This window comes from Branchiostoma lanceolatum, chromosome 9 (assembly GCF_035083965.1).
Source record: "Branchiostoma lanceolatum isolate klBraLanc5 chromosome 9, klBraLanc5.hap2, whole genome shotgun sequence".
Taxonomy (NCBI): Eukaryota; Metazoa; Chordata; class Leptocardii; order Amphioxiformes; family Branchiostomatidae; genus Branchiostoma; species Branchiostoma lanceolatum.
In genome coordinates, this window is record NC_089730.1 from 13,487,747 (window position 1) to 13,505,567 (window position 17,821).

The 17,821-nt window shown below is 42.1% G+C and overlaps 2 protein-coding genes and 1 long non-coding RNA gene across 5 annotated transcripts in view; all 3 read right to left on the reverse strand.

Moving 5' to 3' along the window:
* Positions 1–161: 161 nt before the first annotated feature.
* On the reverse strand, positions 162–3,266 carry LOC136442610 (putative NAD(+)--arginine ADP-ribosyltransferase Mav). The gene is made up of 6 exons (XM_066439555.1): positions 3,263–3,266; positions 2,965–3,193; positions 2,476–2,586; positions 1,899–2,004; positions 1,361–1,440; positions 162–940 (listed from the first exon to the last, which is right to left on the reverse strand). Exons 1-6 carry the CDS (start codon positions 3,264–3,266, stop codon positions 727–729), a joined length of 744 nt encoding a protein of 247 aa, XP_066295652.1. The 3' UTR covers positions 162–726.
* A 400-nt stretch (positions 3,267–3,666) lies between these two features.
* LOC136442561 (uncharacterized) lies at positions 3,667–4,986 on the reverse strand. Its single transcript, XR_010757028.1, has 3 exons — positions 4,789–4,986; positions 4,267–4,327; positions 3,667–3,776 (listed from the first exon to the last, which is right to left on the reverse strand). It is a non-coding gene; the product is annotated as an uncharacterized lncRNA (long non-coding RNA).
* An 8,173-nt stretch (positions 4,987–13,159) lies between these two features.
* The window catches only part of LOC136441643 (uncharacterized), a 28,494-nt gene continuing 23,832 nt past the window's right edge, over positions 13,160–17,821 (reverse strand). For all 3 annotated transcript variants that reach the window (XM_066438049.1, XM_066438050.1, XM_066438048.1), the window contains 7 exons: positions 17,366–17,515; positions 16,820–16,926; positions 16,642–16,668; positions 16,250–16,387; positions 15,643–15,750; positions 14,994–15,272; positions 13,160–14,437 (listed from right to left, as the gene is read on the reverse strand). In XM_066438049.1, the coding sequence (XP_066294146.1) occupies positions 14,258–14,437; positions 14,994–15,272; positions 15,643–15,750; positions 16,250–16,387; positions 16,642–16,668; positions 16,820–16,926; positions 17,366–17,515 (989 nt within the window). In that variant the 3' untranslated portion in view covers positions 13,160–14,257. The remainder of the gene's footprint in view (positions 14,438–14,993; positions 15,273–15,642; positions 15,751–16,249; positions 16,388–16,641; positions 16,669–16,819; positions 16,927–17,365; positions 17,516–17,821) is intronic.

Sequence of the window (17,821 nt, forward strand, 5' to 3'; positions counted from 1 at the left end):
AGAGGCATACTGAAACTGTATAGTCAGTCATGTATTCCAGATAAAACCCAAGTCACTCTCTCTTTGATTCCAAATATATTAAGGGCTGTAATTACGAACGCACCAGGGCGGTGGAAGGAGAGGTAAGGGTTCCGTCTTCCAACACCACAACAAAGACAATAGAAACCCACTACCCAGCTACGACCTCCTAAATCCTTGAAATCCCTCAAAATGCCTTTCAGTGTATAGGGGCGGTGCCCATCTCCATATGTGTAGCCCCTGGTCCAAACAAGGAGGTTAAAAAAATAATTTACCTCTATGATCCGAACAGGGTCACTATAGTAGACGGTAGCGGGGCCGTCACCTTATATTCAGGCCTATCATACAGTGGACTCATCACACTCATTGCTTGGCGTTACACAGAAATATTTAATTTTTTTCAGGTACTTTTACGTAATAGCAACACTACTTAAGTACAAACTTACAGCATACAAACTTATAACCTTCATTCGACATGATGATATAAACAAGACTTCTTTGCAGCTTCTAGGTTGAATTTCTAGTTGATACTTGTTGATACTTTTTTTTCAAGCATAATGATGGCATATAACGTTACTCATAACTCCAGGAGCTTCATGGTGAAAATGCAAAGCAAAAACGTAGACGTCGGCATGCAAAGAGTTTGACTAACTCTCAGTCACTTTCTTATGAACAGAACTGACCATTTTGGTGGACCTTCGAGTCAGTCTACTGGGCAGGGTTGAGTTCTTCCTTTAGCTCCTTGTCTCCACCCTTGTCGTACAAGGAAAGCTTGCTGAGACGTTTGGCCAGAGAGGGTTTCTTTTTGTGTTTCTTCTCGGTCTCGTCCTTCCCAGTGGACGGTGTGTTCATGTCCCCTTGGCTCTGAGACTTGCCCAGACCCTTCGGGTGTGGAGGTACGGCTGGCGGATTTGTGGGCGCGCTTGGGGACGGATGGAAGAAAAAAGACACGAACATTTCTAGGTTGAATTCTAACTTTAAAAATCCTCTTTATTCCACAAAGAAACTAAAACATTTCTTGATCAATTGCAAATCACCATTTACATAATGTTCTTCATTAGATCAAGACCAGAAATATATAGAAATCCAGTTATAACTTATCTTTGTCACAGAATTGAAATGGCATCTACAACACAATGTATTATCAGATGGATGTGACAAAAGTGACAAAACGTCTTCTGCATGTATACTCTAGGATCACCTTACCACTCTACCATCTCAAGTTCACATTGCGCATTGCTACAACAAATGAATCCCCAAACAACATCTGGTGGGCAAATCGAACATTTGTTAGGTCTGGCGTTCCTAACAAATGAAATGGACAAGTTGTGGCTGAACCTACCTGGTTTCAATGGAGACTCTGCGACCCGGAATTGTGTCCGGTTGACCAGGCAGCTTGCGATCGTAGAGTTGTTCTCCCTGCTACAAAACATATGAACAAAAAAAATAAAAATCAGACTTGTTTGCTGGTCACGTAGTGTTTTCTGATAACCCGGTTTCTTTCCATACCATCAGTTAGTAAGCTATGGTCAGAATGTTCACCTTTTTATAAATGGATGAATGAATGAATTATACATTTACTTTCGAGTTCATTACAACACATTCTGAGCCCATTACAACATACTTTTGGGCCCATTACAATAAACATATGTTTACAAACACATACATATCTATACGTTTTACACAGTAGAAGTAATATGATAGAAGTATAAGGATTCAGCTTCTTGTCTCTTCTTGTCTCTTCTTTGTAATGATAAAATTTAAAGTTCAAAATTTAAAATTCAAAATAAAAAAATATTCAAATTCGAAGTTCAAAATGTATGTACCTTTAGGGAAGAAATCAATAAAAGTTCTAAATCACTTAAGAGAATATTTCCCACCTCTCTCTGCGGCGGAAGCGCCACCGTGCCGTTGACAGGTTTATCGGGTGCTCCATTCGGCACTCCACCGGCAGCTCCCAGCAGAGCCGCCGGGTGACTCTCAGCACTGCAAACCCAGCCACACATTCAGGAACTCGTTAATACTGTACAAAGAGTTCAGGCCTAGTCTCTATCAGACTAATTACGCCGGCTATAGAAATGATATTTGCCAGGGGAGTTTGGCCACCATAGGATTTTATTTGTAGGCGCAGGCTATGGTTGTCTCGGTTTCTGCCCAGTGTGTTTCGCCTATTGGATATTAGAAGTAAAATCTTACAAATGCTTTGCAATACAGGTACTGTATGGGCCAATCCTTAAACATTGTGTGTCGATAGGTGGCGATTCGTACTACTAACGTATTGTATCTCATTAACGTCAACCATGGCCACTCTTATTTGTTGCCAATGGAATTGACTACTTGTAAATGTGGATATACCATCTGTATATTCCTATCCTTTAAAAGACAAAACTATCAGAAATTTTCTAAAATAAATTCCAGACAAACATTTTGCTTTAAAGATAATTTTTGCAAACATACACGACAGATGATTTTCTGATGATGGCGGACTGGTAGTCGCTTTTGTCCTGTTGTTTCTTGTAGGCGGGAGGCGCCGGCTGGCCAGGGGACGCTGCTCCCTGTGCAGCAGCACTGCAATAGTGAAACAGGGGTGAATTTTAGCACAGGCTACATGTTCATGTACACAACTCGCGATCGATGTATCTATATCGTATATATATATATGATGTCACGGTATGTTCAAGATCAGACATATGCTGGTACCATTTTACCAGTGCTGCAGCTTGAAAGCTGAATCCTTAATACTGGTGAAAATGATCGAAAACTCTAATTATCTTTAGTATAAGATACAAAAGAGGTGACCTGAAATACATCTATTCTAGCTCCGGTTCGCTTTATCGATAGCTTGATGCAGAATTTTCTTCACCGAGGGGAGCGATGGAAAGAGCGAACGGGGCTAGAATAGATGATTCCAGGCTACAACTTGAAGAGCCAGTTTCATTAGCATACCTCATAGTCTCCTTCTCCTCCAGATGTTTGTACAGGTCGGTCAGGGCCTCGTCCTCGTCTGGCGGGACGCAGTTCTTGTTGTCGTAGATGGGTTCCTCGCCCTGGGCGGCCCCGGGGGCTCCCTCCCCGCCGGGCGCGGTGGGCAGGGGCTTGGGCCCCCGGGTGCGCTGACCGAACTCCCGGGTTAACAGGTCGTAGCTCTCGCCGCCGCCTTCGGTGGCCCTGGCCGCTGGAACGATGTACCAAACATGTAAGATGTAAGGCAAGGTAATCTGAGATAGCAGACTTCACCCCTTACCCATGCTGCCTTGCGACCCTTACAGTCCCACAGATAAAGATGTATAGCAACGCTGCATTGTGTATATTTTGAATATACGAAACACACACACACAAAACACAAACACACACACTTGTTTCGATGAACAAACAAACAGACAGACAGACAGACAGACAGACAGACAGACAGAGACAGACAAACCTAAAACAATGCTTTTTACTCACTTCGCGAAAGTGGTCCTTTGGTTGTAATAAAGAGCTTCATTGCGTAATATATTCATTTATCTATTCCTGGTTCCAAAGTCAATTTCCCTCCCCGAAAATTATATAATGCCAATCATCGTTTAGTCCCAAGACCAAATTAAAGACACAGAACGCAGCAAGCGTAGAATGGTTTTGGGGTAACCTTTAAAAACTTACGAGGACGTGTCAGCACGGCGTGGTCGTAGTTCTGGGGCGGCCCGTCCGCGGCGGCGGTCTCCTGCGGCTTACGGAAGGCGCCGATGTGAACCAACGTGTCGTAGCTCGGGGGCGCACTGGGATTGGAGGAGAAACGTTTATTTACTTAGTTGAGGCTTCTATCTTTTCAACACTCGAAACTTTCAACAACATCAAAAAAATAAAATAAAAAGACTCTTTTTACACAACCAAGAGATTTATTCCACCGACGTTTCGGTGACAATCTGTCACCCTCTTCAAGGCAATTCTGACTGGTTCACATTGTGTGCTGCTTTTACATAATGAGATACATTCCCAAGCGCAAAATAATTACCGAAACGTCGATGGAATCTCTTGGTTGTGTAAAAAGAGTCTTTTTATCCAGTGACTTACCAACCTGATGAAACTATTCACGCAGGGAAAAAAAAACTGTTCAGGGATACCGTCTTCATATCTGATAATAACCCAATTCTGTTATAAAAGGAAGGCGATCTCTGGGCAGCCGTTGGTCCCTTGAACATGGAATAAACCAAACCAGCAAAAGAGCTGAGCGCATAGAACTACAACAGAACAACACATTTCTATTACCTGATGTGGCTTTCTCCGCGCTCTATCTCATCGTACTGAGGAGGCGGCTGGTCTTGGCGAACTGTAAGAAAACTCAAATCAGTCAATGGGTCAAGAAAATGCAATCCAAGAACCTGCATTAACTCATAACTCATAACTGTTTATTCAAATTGCATAGCAGCCATGACATCGCTGAATTGCACAATAAGTTACAAATTCATGTACACATTAAACATTCATATACATATTAAAAATGGCATAGACGGTTACAGTTAAAATTACTTAGTTCGTGGGTTTGTCCGTTAAGTGTCAGAGGCATTCAAACACGGTATTTACAGATCCTGATTACTGAGGCTTATTGCCTGAAATAGAAAAGAGTTTTTCAGTCTCTCAGTTCTGAACTTTGGTGTGGAGAAGTGGTGTTGGTTCCTTAGGGACTTTTCCACTTATAAGTAAAATATGACATTCCTCCCCTTCCAATTAACGACAACTTTAGAGTTGTCAATTCTATAAAGCTACCGAAGGAGAAAACGTTTTACTTACGCTTCTCGACTTTTTTCTTGACAAACTCGTCCAAGACGGAGAATATGGCATCATATTCCTTAGACACGAACGTGTAGATTCCTTCTCCACATGGAGACTTCCGGCCGCATCTAAGAAACAAGTACACGATCGTGATGAAGGTTAGACATCCAGGAAATAAGCAAGGTAGCTGCTACTCAAGCAACTGGATAAGATATCGAAACATTCAAATGTTATCTTTTTGATTACGAAGAATCATCGACAAATCCAGGCACCTATAGAAAAAAAAATCATCTCATCAAGCTGAAAAAGGCTAAAGTTACAAAAATATGCAAATGACTCACTCGAATGTGAATGTCCCGGATGAGGACGAGTAGCGTCTGAGGCAGGTGAGGGGCCAGAACGTGATCTCCTCCCCACTCAGGCGGTGGTACAGCGTGATCTCAGAACTCGTGATTTGCAGGAACAGCTCGCCTGTTCAATACATCAATCAATCAATCAATCAATAAATCAATTGATTGATTGATAAATCTAACGGCCATTCAACAATCAATCAATCAATCAATACATACATAAATCAATGTATCGATAGATATTCAATCAACACACCAATCGATCGACCAATTAATCAATATACCATTAGATTAATTAATCAATAGATCCTTCAATAAATCTATCGATCAATGGATCAATAGACCAATCAATCAATCAGAAAAAATTACACAGTCAATCGATAAACCGTTCGAATTATTAGAAGCACAATGATGTTTGAAGTAAATTGAAGCTTGTTTCGGGATATCGGTCATTGTGCTTATATCAATTTGATAAGTTAGAATCGACATAAGCAGTTTCCATGGTGGAAAAAAATCGTCCAAAATGATACATATCGTCTTGCGGTAGCTCATTCACAAACAAAACAAAAAGGTATGACACCAATCTGACACCACGACCTTCTCTAGCCGCAGGTGGTGACTGGATTGTGATCATGTCTGCCTGGTCACATACCAAGAATAGAATGCATTCCGTACATATCTTCTGAGGTAAGCCTGCTCACAAGTGTACAAGCAATAACAAAACGTCCTTGCCCTAATCGCGATAAATACAGACATCACAGCGAAATGTGTCTGGTACTTGACGTTTGTTCATGAGTCAGAATATAGCAGTTTTCCTGGAAGCGTTTAATATTATGATGTCAGTCTTAGCTATTATTTGGTAATGCTTATCTTTTGCTTTCTGCTTTCTAGTGATTACATACATCTTTTCGATTCCATGTCTGTGTAACGTTTTTATACTCACCGGTGGCGCTCAATTTCTTCAGCTCTTCGCAGTCTTTGTACGGCTTCACCACGTAGGTAACACCCTGACATTCATTCGCTAAATTGAAAACAGAGAAACGCACCAGTCAATCAGAGTCACAAGATGACACCTGTGAAACCTGTCAGTGACCACCTGTGAAAAACAGTGTGTCGTCTGAATCGAAACTGGTCCCTAGTAACTCTCTCTGCTATTCTGTCAAACACAACAAGACGCAGACACACGCACACATGGCATGAACACAATCACAGACAGACAGACAGACAGACACATATACACAGACACATGCATGCGGGCCCACACTTGCACTTACACACCAACACACTCACACACCAACAAACAAACACACACACTCACAGGCACACATTCCTGTCCTTGGTGCTGAACACCATCTAAACACACAATTTCAACATCTAACGTTAGGTGTCAAATGTACTCTAGGAAGGTTCTGTTGAAGGATGCTCTTCCAAACATGTTACCTTGCACATGAACGCTGGTGGCGCGCATGTTGGCCCGGATGTCCACGTCCAGATGGAACAGCCACTTCTCCATGTTGTCTATGTTATCCACGGACAGACGGATCACCTTGTCCATGGACCGGACCTGCCATGTAGACAGCAAACGTCTTATCACCATATGATATCCAGTCAAATGTTTATATTTGTTCGCTTAAGGTTGTAATCTTGTCGTTATCAATTCTAGAATTCTGTGCAAACTTATCCAAAGCTGTATTTTTCTCTCTCTCTCTGTCTCTCTCTTTAGATATGCTTACATGCGCATGTATTTTTTATTTAGTGTTTATTTCGGGATCGACGGCCCATACTGACAGACAGACACATACACATCAACGATACATCTGAAATAATTATTTACAGTGGGCGAGGGCGAACAAGTTGATACATGTATGTATCTATGTATATATGTATGTATGTACATCTCTATCGTGACATATGTGTGTGTGTGTGTGTGTGTGTGTGTGTGTGTGTGTGAATGTTCATATTAATGAAATCATAATGACAAAGAACAGCCGTAAATTGTATGCAATCAAAACAGAATGACTTGCCTCAAAACAGAACCTCTTCCGCGGATCGGGCACTTTGTACACCTCATAGTTGATGAGCAGGTTCACCACTGCCTTCGGGTCCTCATGCTGCCACGTGCGAACATCCTGGAAATACAGACCTAGTTTAAGTCTTTCCGGTACCATACGGTGCATAGGGCGGCGTCCAACTCCGTTTCAATAACCTTTGGGCCACACAACTTTGTGCAAGCACTACAGCAGGGGGCTTATCCACTGGTAGTGGTTCGTCTTCAGCTACCATTCCCAAATGCTAAGCAGAGAAAGCAGTATGTACCACATTTAAAGTCTTTCGTATGACCTACCGAATTCAAGGCGAAAACTCAATTGGACATTACACTGGTCGAATACAAATACCTGTCTGTTTGTTCCCGAGATAAAGAGACTTCAACGACGTAGTGGTTTGGCTAGCGGACACAGGACGGAGAAGGTACGACTTGATGTTGTTTCCTTAGGAAAGACACTTTACACGACTTTCCTTCCTTACTCCATCCAGGTTTAAATGACTTAGTTTGGGTAGGTAAAAGCCGACCGTTTGCTCCTAACACCATTCCAATGTACAGTCTACGACACCCCACCGCCACTACGGCCTTAGATAAAAAAAGGTTATGTGACCTTTATCTTTAAATAAAGTGTTTCGCACAAAAGGTAATAGATGAAACTGAATACCATGGGCCGTTTCGTTGATCTCCAAGCAGATGAGGAAAGGCAAAATCGTTTCACGGAGGTTGCGAATTGTTACGATTTTGCTTCTCTACATCTGCTTGGAGATTACTGTTTCGTGCCCTTTTACTCCATGGCAGATTTCGGGAAAGTTCAGAGACGTGCATGTTAGTTAAAATCCTCCCACACCATAATGTGTATAGGGCGGTGCCCATCCCCGTTTCATAACCCTGGGCCACACTCTGGTGCAATCACTGCAACAGGAGGCTAGTCCACTGGCAGTGGAGTGTGTTTAACTTCCATACTGTTTCATAAGTATGTACCATTTTTATAGAGTCTTTGGTATGACTCAATTCACCTCTTGTCCAGAGGTGTCCTACCCACGAGTTGAACTCGGGCCTTCTGGTTCAAAGTAATTGGAACCAGATGTGGTAAGTAACAGAAGCACAGACCACTACACCACAGGGACACCCCGGAACGTGCATGTAGACTTTAGATATTGGGAACACATTCTGTTTGCAATCACAGTGTACAGTATCTGTATCTTCTTTCCTTTCTTTCATTGCTTCATTGAAGAAAACAACTTCATTTATTCATGTTGCGAATTGATTCATAACAGGCGTTTGTACATATTCATTTTTACGTCCTGCTGGAAGCAAATTTGATGAATTTTCTTCATTTTTTTTAAACAAGGAAATGAAGTGGAAGCATTCAATTTCATTGTTAAAAACATCATTGATTGACGCATGCGTAGCAGGATATCCTCACAACTCAACAACTCGACGTCTCACCAAAATACATGCAAACTATCCTTTTATGGTAAGTCCAAATCTAGCCTGACTAAATCACGCTTCTATAGCAACCCTTCAACTGGTCGGGCCCCTGCAGAGAGAGACTCCATGGTCACAGGCCCCTGGACAGTGAGAGTTTGCGTAACACAGACTTTGTCCAAGCATATTTTACCACGAGTCCAGGATAAGAAATCAGAACACCTAGATAAGAACAGTATAAGTTAAGGCTATCTTCATATGTATTTACTTTTATGTTCCACTGACTTCAACGCATCTTCCTCCCGTTTCGCAGACCTCACAACAGTGAGCTCACCTGGCCATTGTAGGGATATGGCGCAAGCTGGCCGCCTCATACACAAAATGGGTCAAATTGGAATTGTTGACATGTCAACCATACTCTATGCCTTATGAATAACTGGAGGGATACCATTGGGGTGCTGGTGTCTGTGGAAAGCATTTGGGTTCTACTTCTGGAAAACGAACTATCATAGAGATACGTTTCACCATTTGGCAGTGACCACCCTTTGAAGTTGCGTTCTTATTTTCTGAGACACACTGTATAGTACATGTGAACACAAAACCTGTTTCTGTTTCCTGCTGTACGGCTTCAACGATATACACAAATCAGTTCAGAAATCCCCACCACCAGTGTTTGCTTTCGTTGTCATGGTTACGAGCGTTACCCTTATGGTAAAATTATTGCAGCCAGACAATTATTGGGAGGCAGAGGACTTGCATAGTGAAATATTCATGGCCCTACATGTTAAAGAACACGTTTCGACATATGGGCGTGGTTCTAGTGGACACATGTTGAAAAGCATGCATATAATATCCAGAGAACTTTTTTCTCTGACTGAATGTTTTCTTCAATGAAAGGTAGTATACGTAGTGCCAATGCAACAAATAGAACCGTAGCAATATTGCTAGTACTTTTAAATTCATGTGAAACTGTTATAATGTTAACATTATCATTTTTAGGTACGTAGCTTGTTGCTTAATGGCCATTATCCTATAATCTGATACAATGTTTACTTTTGATATTCCTGTTTTATTCATGCTTTCTTCCTTAACTACTACTTGCAATAAATAAAGATGAGAAGCTTTATACACACAACAAAAAGTACAACGATTTTCGTACGGTCAAATAGATGATAGAAATACAAAATGAAATTCTACTTACTAAACAATAAAGAGTGATAAAGAAGATCAATTCATTAATGCAATGAAGTAGGACTAATCGTGAGTTTCAGTATCTTTTCTAACAACAAATCAATCTTTAAACTTCTTTCATTTTCTGAGAGTTGTCAAGTCTAGAGATATATTCAATTTGTGGTATCGAGTGTAATATAACGATTCGTTTGTTCAGACCCTTGTAGTACCTATGGCACAAAGGGCAGCCTGCTGTTTCATTAGCAGGGTATATTTTTACATGGAAGGGCTGCTAGCCCTTCCCTTGATTAGCATTACGATTAGTGCAGAACGATTGGAGCAGTGACTTACCCTGTAAAATTCCATGAAGGCATTTCCGGTGGAGGACATTGACTTGAGGACGCAGAACCGACGCCTCCACTCCTGCTTCATAGACTCCCACTTGTCCAGCTCACCCTGAGACACAGTCAACAATCGTCTCTGCAGTTTGTAAAGCCCCCTCCCCACCTTTCACTAGACGGCGCTCGCTGAGCGGCCATACCAATTGGATTTGTTTGAAACTTGATTTCATTATTACCTTTGCCAACAAGGTTATGTTTTCGTCAGCGTTCGTGTGTGTGTGTGTGTGTGTATGCGTAGATGGTGTTCAGAACCAAGGACAGGAATGTTAACCTGTAAATGTATGTGTGTGTGTGTGTGTGTGTGTGTGTGTGTGTGTGTGTGTGTGTGTGTGTGTGTGTGTGTGACAGCAAAGACAGCAAAACACATAGAATGCAAGAAATTTCTTTCCTTATGAATTTTTTTGAGTGTTCTGTCAAACCTTGGCTCGCTCAGTGGTCGCATTCTCTAGTGGTAAGGTGTACGTGAGAAATTTCGGCTTGGATTTTCAAGATCGATGACATAGCAGTCTAGGCTAGCGGGCGCGGGATCGAAAGGTCACGGGTTCAATTCTTGGCATTCCTGGTCAGACGTCCTTGGAAAAACACGACTTTCACAACTCACAATGTATCCAGGTGTAAATGTGTACCTGACTTCGGTTGGGAGTAAAGGCGGTGGAAGGAGAGGGATGGGGTCCACCTTCGAATACCGGTCCAAGACATATTGGATTAACAGCCCACTACCCCTACGGTCTATTGACGGCAAAAGGATTTCGCCTTGTGTATCATTTCGGAAATTGACGTTATGGGTAAGCTTTTGAAACATGTCAATTTATTGTACGTTGGTCTTTGATTCAGTTTTGATTATGAATTATACTATAATTACTCTGCATGAAATTGGATACCTGTTCAATATATGCAAGTTGGTTCTACGCCTAAATTATTCAGCTAGCTTTCAGCGTCCGTTTTCATTTCAACCTCGAGATATTGCCCACGCAGTTCTCTCATGGAGGTAGTCAAAACTAGTTTTATGATTTCAAACGAACCCTTCACATCCCATATCTTCAACAATACAATGAGCGAGAAGAAGCTGAACCCATGTATTAGATTACCGAGGCTTGGCACTATCTGTATATTGTATATTGTAAGTGTTGCTGCATTTGTTATGTGCACACTTGTGGTTAGCGTTGTGCGTATAACACCACTGACCTGTACTCATCATATATTCCGTTAGGGCAGAAATGAACATCCTTAACCACCCCGATCAATCGATCGCTTTGAAAGTCCGATTCGAATCAGCCATGACCCGACAAGTTGCTTCCTAGTTTGCTTTAGTGACTAAATCTGGCAAAACACACTCGCCAGTGAGATGCTGGAAGATGTCAGCTTTTAAAAAATGTTTTCAGATTGCCAATTGTGGCATTTTGGAAGTGATAGAAAGTGGCCGCGATTTAACGTTTAAAGAAAAGTAGTAGAAACGAGTTTGTTTTGCCATATTTAGTCGTTAAGGTAGATTGGCGATTTGTCGGGTCATGGCTGATTCGAATTTGAGTTTCAAAGTGATCGATTGGTCGGGGTGTTAACGCTGTTTTACATTTCTGCCCTAGCGGACGAAGTACAGGTCAGTGGCTTTATGTAATAATAATATTTTTTACATAAGTATATGTCGACGTCATGCCCCCCCCCCCCCCTGCACGCAACATGTATCATTGAGAAATATCCGTCGGAATTCCCATGGGGATGCCGATTCCTTTTTGAAGACCACTGATCATGCCTAAATAGCGCTGTAACTTTGCTAGTGATATGGAAATACATACCACGACTTATTATTTCACTACACACATTGTTCAGATCGAAAGTAGAACTACAATAGTCCAACTGATTGTTACGTACATCTAAATACTGTGCGAAAGCTGCTGGGTGTGATTTTTCTTGAAAAAAATAAATTCAAGAGTGTTCGATTGAATTGTTGATTTCTGGACAGCAAGTAAGAAAAATATAATAACGTGCATCTAAGGCTCCAAATACACAAACGGTCTGATTTGTATGGTAGGTGACAGCCATTTAACAGGCACGCTGTAAAGAGACTTTTGCTCTGGCGTTTTCCTGACAGGAAATTACTTTCTGGTCTCCATTTTTTCTAGAATTCTCAGTTGCACAAACGATACAAGTTGGCACGTCGCTTGCTGTTCTAACGTCTCAGAGAGATCTGTAAAGACGCAAATGTTAAGAAGGACAGTAGATATAAATACGGAGGGTTACGGAGAATAAGCAGGACTGACGATGTTTTGTTTTTCTCACCTGGAAAATGATGTCCATTGTAGAGCGTTCTGTTCCTTCGCTGTTGACAGCCACGCACAACTCTAATTGTCTGGGTCAAAAGCCGCATATGAATATGGGTATATTTTCATCACGTGGCACTTCATAAGTTGTTCGTGGGGAGAAGGCGGGGGTACGCACTGAATAGCTCACGACTGGTTCTATCAAATAGGAGCATGTTGTTGCGGAGTTGGTGGCTATTTTGAATAAATGTAGTAAAAATGAGAATGAGCAACGGGCGACGACCTGTACATTTTAGCTAGTGCGAAGTCTATCATATTTACATGTATCTTCAAACATTTTGTATGATTTTTTCAGCTTCAATATTTTGTCGCAAAGACGTTTAGATTTCATATGCTAACAAGACCCCAAGCTCCTATCTATATGACAAAAAGTATATCTATTATTTGATAATCATAATCATCTAATTATGATTCAATTAACAATTAACAAAACAATGTACTTCTTAGAAGAACAAGTGTGGAAGTTAATTTGTTACACCGTCCTCTGAAACAAGTAATAAAGGATTTACTATCTATCATACCACGCAGTGTCTGTGCAGTCCTTCTTAGAATCATTCCTTACTTTCAAGAATCTTTAAAATCAATTTTATGCTCTTTTCGCCAACTTTTGGGGTGTCCAGATGATGTCATCCATAAATTTAAATCAGTGAGGCCCAATGAATAAACTCAACAGAACCATTTCGATTTATCCCTCAGAGCCTTTATTAACTCCAGCTGAAACGTAACATAACATAACATAACATAACATAACATAACATAACGCATACACTGCTAGGAACGAGATCGAAAAAGAGAGTTAATAGCAATAACTTGTTCTTCATATTCTAGCAACAACATTTAAGACAGTTGATTTCTAAATCTAGTGTATACATTCATGCTCTCATTGTTTTAGATATTGGTCTAGTATGGACAGAAACGATTTTGAAATGGAGGAGGTATATGTAATCTCCAAACAAATGTAGGTTTCGTTTCTTTGCACACATGTTTTGAGTCCATTCCAAGTCAACGGACGGGTGTGTGTTGTCATTTTTAGATTTAGTTTCAAATGTCTGTAATCATTTCTTATAGATATTCAAAAGTTTGCAAGCATTTTTAACTTGGTTTTAATTTTAGCTTTGTAGATAGACAGAGCGGCAAGTTGTAATGTATTATCAGTTTTTAATTCCCCCCTCATCTCATCCCACACCTGCTTGGAGACTTTATATCCAGGTATGCAAATTTGATAACACAAGCTAAAAACAGCAGGGACATGATAACAGATAAAACATCTATGGCTCGTAGCAAGTAAAGAACTAAAGCTTAAATTCGTATTCTTAATGATATGTATAATTTGGTTCACACCAAAGTATTCCACCGAATGACAATTTTTAGATTACTAAATTGTTGAAAATTTCATAAATGATCACCGACCGTACCTAGTGCGTTCGAAATTCTCTTATGTCTAGCTACCTTGTCTGTATTCGCAGATCTGATTGGGCCACCATGATATGAATTATGTAATATAATATTGCAATGTGTAAGTAGCAGGTTTAAACGTGTTATCAATTTGTGTGTGTGTGTGTGTGTGTGTGTGTGTGTGTGTTTGTGTGTGTGCGTTTGTGTGTGTCTGTGTGCACGTGAGTCAGTGTATGCCTGTGTGTCTGCGCGTGTGTGTTTGTGCGTGTGGCTTCGTGTGTGTGTGTTTGTTTGTGCTTTGAACAACATGAAAGATTAGCGTTCTTTGATTCAGAAGCCTTTTCTGCTCTCCGGAGCTCCAGATATTTCGTGTAAGTTGTATTACATGGACTTGTTATCGAAGTTCAGTAAGACGTAGTCGCTGTCCTTGATTTTCTTGAGACGCTGGGAGCTGGAGATGACGAAGTTGTGGGACGCGCCGTCCTCGCCCCGATCGCGCATGGGCAGATACATCTCATCCTGGTTCTTCGTGTACGTCAGTGGAGCCACGTTCGGCGCAAACTGAAACAAGAGCGATATCTAAAAAGCATCATGGCGATGTGTGCTTGTTAATTGGACAGTCACGACAAGCAGCACACCTTTCTGCAATTATTAGACATTGTTATGACGTAAATGTAGTCTCAACCTAACTTCGCGGTTCTGTCTTAAGTTGCCCAAAATAACTTTACCGGCAAGTTTGCACGGCAATGAGACACAATGAGTAAAGACTCTAGCCATGGATTAGGCACTAGGATAGATTAACGGAATGCTAGCGGCAGCTTCGGGATGGTCCGACAACTTCAGCCACAGAAAACATTGAATGATGATGATGAAGAAGACGACATAGCAGGAACGCATCAAAGCCAGCGATTCTTAGCCTCCATAGCTGGCTCTGAACCAGCCTTTTTGGAGGCTAACCATAATACACCTTTTGCAGCCAGCCCGTAATCATCAGCCGGTTATGGGGTGGCTGATGGTTACGGGCTGGCTGCAAAAGGTGTATCCCCAAAAGGCCTGTTCAGAGCCTGCTATGGAGGCTAGCGATTCTAATCCCCAAGACATTCAAACTGTTGCTCACCCGCTTGCTTGTCCGGATACGTGTCCAGTCCATGTCGATGGTTGAAGCCCGACTGGACGCGTCATCACCGTGTATGTCACCGTTGCCCCGAGGCCCCGTCCCGTTCCCGTTGACAGGCACCTGTAGGTGCGGCACCCCCTTCGGGCGAAGCAGCGGGTTTGCTGCCGGCCGGGTTTGGAAGTCTTCCGTCGGTCCGTTGTCCAAGGTCGTGGGGACTGGCGATGCGGCGCCGTTCGTGGGGACTCGTGACGCGGTGCCGTTTGCTGGCGCATTCATCGTCTGTTATGTAAAATGAAATTGAATGGAAATAAGTTTTACCAGTCTAAGTATATTGCATGCACACGCCACGCCAGGGACTGTATCTTTTCGGCAGGAAGTCTGTTGTAAGTTACCAAATCAGGCTTTGAAAAGATCGTCAGCGGTAACACAGCGCCAACTAACCAAAACAGTCATTAAGCATACGTTTGGAAACACTTTTAACAAAAAGATAACAAAGAAAAAAACCATTGAAATTGCTTAACAAATGTTATCAGTCCATACTTAGAAAATAACTAACACGTATCGTGGATGGATTTTTCTTTTAGGTGCTGAAAACGTGATACACATTCATAAACATTTCTCAAATGAGGTCACGAAAAAAGCTTCTTACCCGGAGTGCATCGTTGACGGACTTGCGGTACGCGGGAAGGTTGTGATACGCCGTCCGGTCAAAGTACTGGTCAAACTGGTAGAAGGGGGCGATCCTCTTCTGTTTCACCTATAGGGGCAAAACATCCGATACGTTACACAGGAATAAATAAACGAGATCTAGGGTACGGGTAAGTTAGGGTATGTCACGCTGTAGCAGAATCACACTATACTTGGCCTTCTTGAAATAGCTGTAGGTGTGACCAAAGGAAAGCAAAATCATCCTCTGACTAGATGCCACTGTTGGCCGCTATCGATCTCTACCGGTCACAAAACGGATTAAGCCGGGGGAAGGTAGGTAGAAGCTGCGGCAAGAAGGTTCAAAATGGGACTGGTTTTTCTTTGTCTCCCATGAAACGAACCCAAGACAAGAGTAGCCACTGGTGACCAACTGTAAGGAGCTAGGGAAGAAAGTTCCAACGTTTTATAATGCCACGGTGACCGTTTCAGTGCATCCAGCCATCTCATTTGCTTTTGATGTTTCACTGATCAGCCATGGTCGTTTCCATTAAAAAATGGACGCTCAGAAAACGTCACAACTTCCCTTCCAGTAGATGCTTGATAATTACCTTGGAATACCCTCCGGACCCGGTCCATCGCACCCACATGGCCTCTCCCCTGTCCGCCTCAGACACTACTCTGCCCGGCCAGTACAGAGACCGGCCTTCCTCACGACCCCACACCATGTCCCCTGCCTCAAAATCTCCCTGGAGGAACAGGGAAAAGCAGTACTCACAACATTGACGGCAAACGTCCTCTAACAGAACATACAGAAACTGCAGCTCGGAAACAAACTTGTTTTACTCAATGGTCACCATATGACAAGACCCGAAGCCCCCTCCAAAGTTACTGGTTACATGAATAGGACTGAAACAGCATTCTCTACTTAAGTCAGAAATATCATGATCATGAAAGCAAACATACTATACTTAGATTTTCATTTGACAAAGCTGGTACTTACCGGTTGGTGAGTCTTTCGTTTTGGCGTCTGAAAACAAAAAAAAAAAAACAAAAAAAAAAAGACAACGTTATGATATATATATACATATATATATGACCAAGACATGCAACCCCCGAGGGATTTCATCCAGAAATAGTAATTTGAAAACAGCGTCTAAATGACTAACAATGGTACGTACCCAGACTTTCCTTCTGCCATATTTGGTGCTTTTCATGGCGAGAAGGACCAGGAGGAACAGCAGCAAGGCAGCACCCACCACGCCCAGAATGATGGGAACTTTGTTTACTGTCAGAACAAAGAACAAGGCAAACCATAGATTTATTTCAATAAAGCTCTCTACCCCAACACATTGGGGAAGGGGTAACTACCCCTCCCTGTAAAAATATATCCTGCTACTGAAACAGCAAGGAAACCTGCTGCCCTATGTGCCACTAGGCACTACAAGGTCAAGGGCCTAAACACACACACACACACACACACACACACACACACACACACACACACACACGCGCGCGCGCGATGTAGGGCACATACCACTAATCACTATTGAATCAAATGAACAATATCTTTTTTGTTGATGACAAGCTTAAGGTTTTGTCGAAAGCATGATCTACCTGATTAAAGCAGATAAACAGTTGAAATATTTTAACAAAGTTGATTATAGACCATGTGCTGGTCATCTGCATCTCCTAAGAATATCAGTTCTAACTAGGAATCTACTTACTGTTGCAGTCACGTCCAGGTAGCCCAGCTGGGGAGTCGTCCAGGTGGGTCGGGGGGCACTGACAGGTGAAGCCGCCTGTGCCCGTGTTGGTGCAGTAGTCCCGACTAAAGCAGGCATCCTGCGTGTTGGAATCGCCGCAATAATCGTAGGCTGCAAGGTAGAGATTTCACAAACAGATAAGTCAGAACGCTTTGTGACTGGTAGGTGCGGACATGCCATCTTCTGAGTTCACAGTTGTGTTCGAGATTCTGTGTGACATCTGCAACATCCGCTTTTTGAAGACTTCGCTTTTTGAAGACTTCGCTTTTGCTTCCGGACTGACGTTCTTTATTAAAAGAGAAAATTTCTCAATCGATATGTTACTTACAGTCTATTTGCAGACTCTGAGAGCTAAACATGCTAGTCAATTAGCAGTGGACTACAAGACATTGCTGCTATATGATTCTGCTTCTTTAA

Bases quoted from the DNA above. Each gene is read 5' to 3' on its own strand.
- LOC136442610 (XM_066439555.1), bottom strand. The intron at 2,005-2,475 runs GTATGTTTGCAA...CTGGGTTTGCAG, and splicing joins ATCAGAAAATCATCTGTCGT to TGCTGAGAGTCACCCGGCGG. The intron at 1,441-1,898 runs GTGGGAAATATT...TATGTTTTGTAG, and splicing joins CGCTTCCGCCGCAGAGAGAG to CAGGGAGAACAACTCTACGA.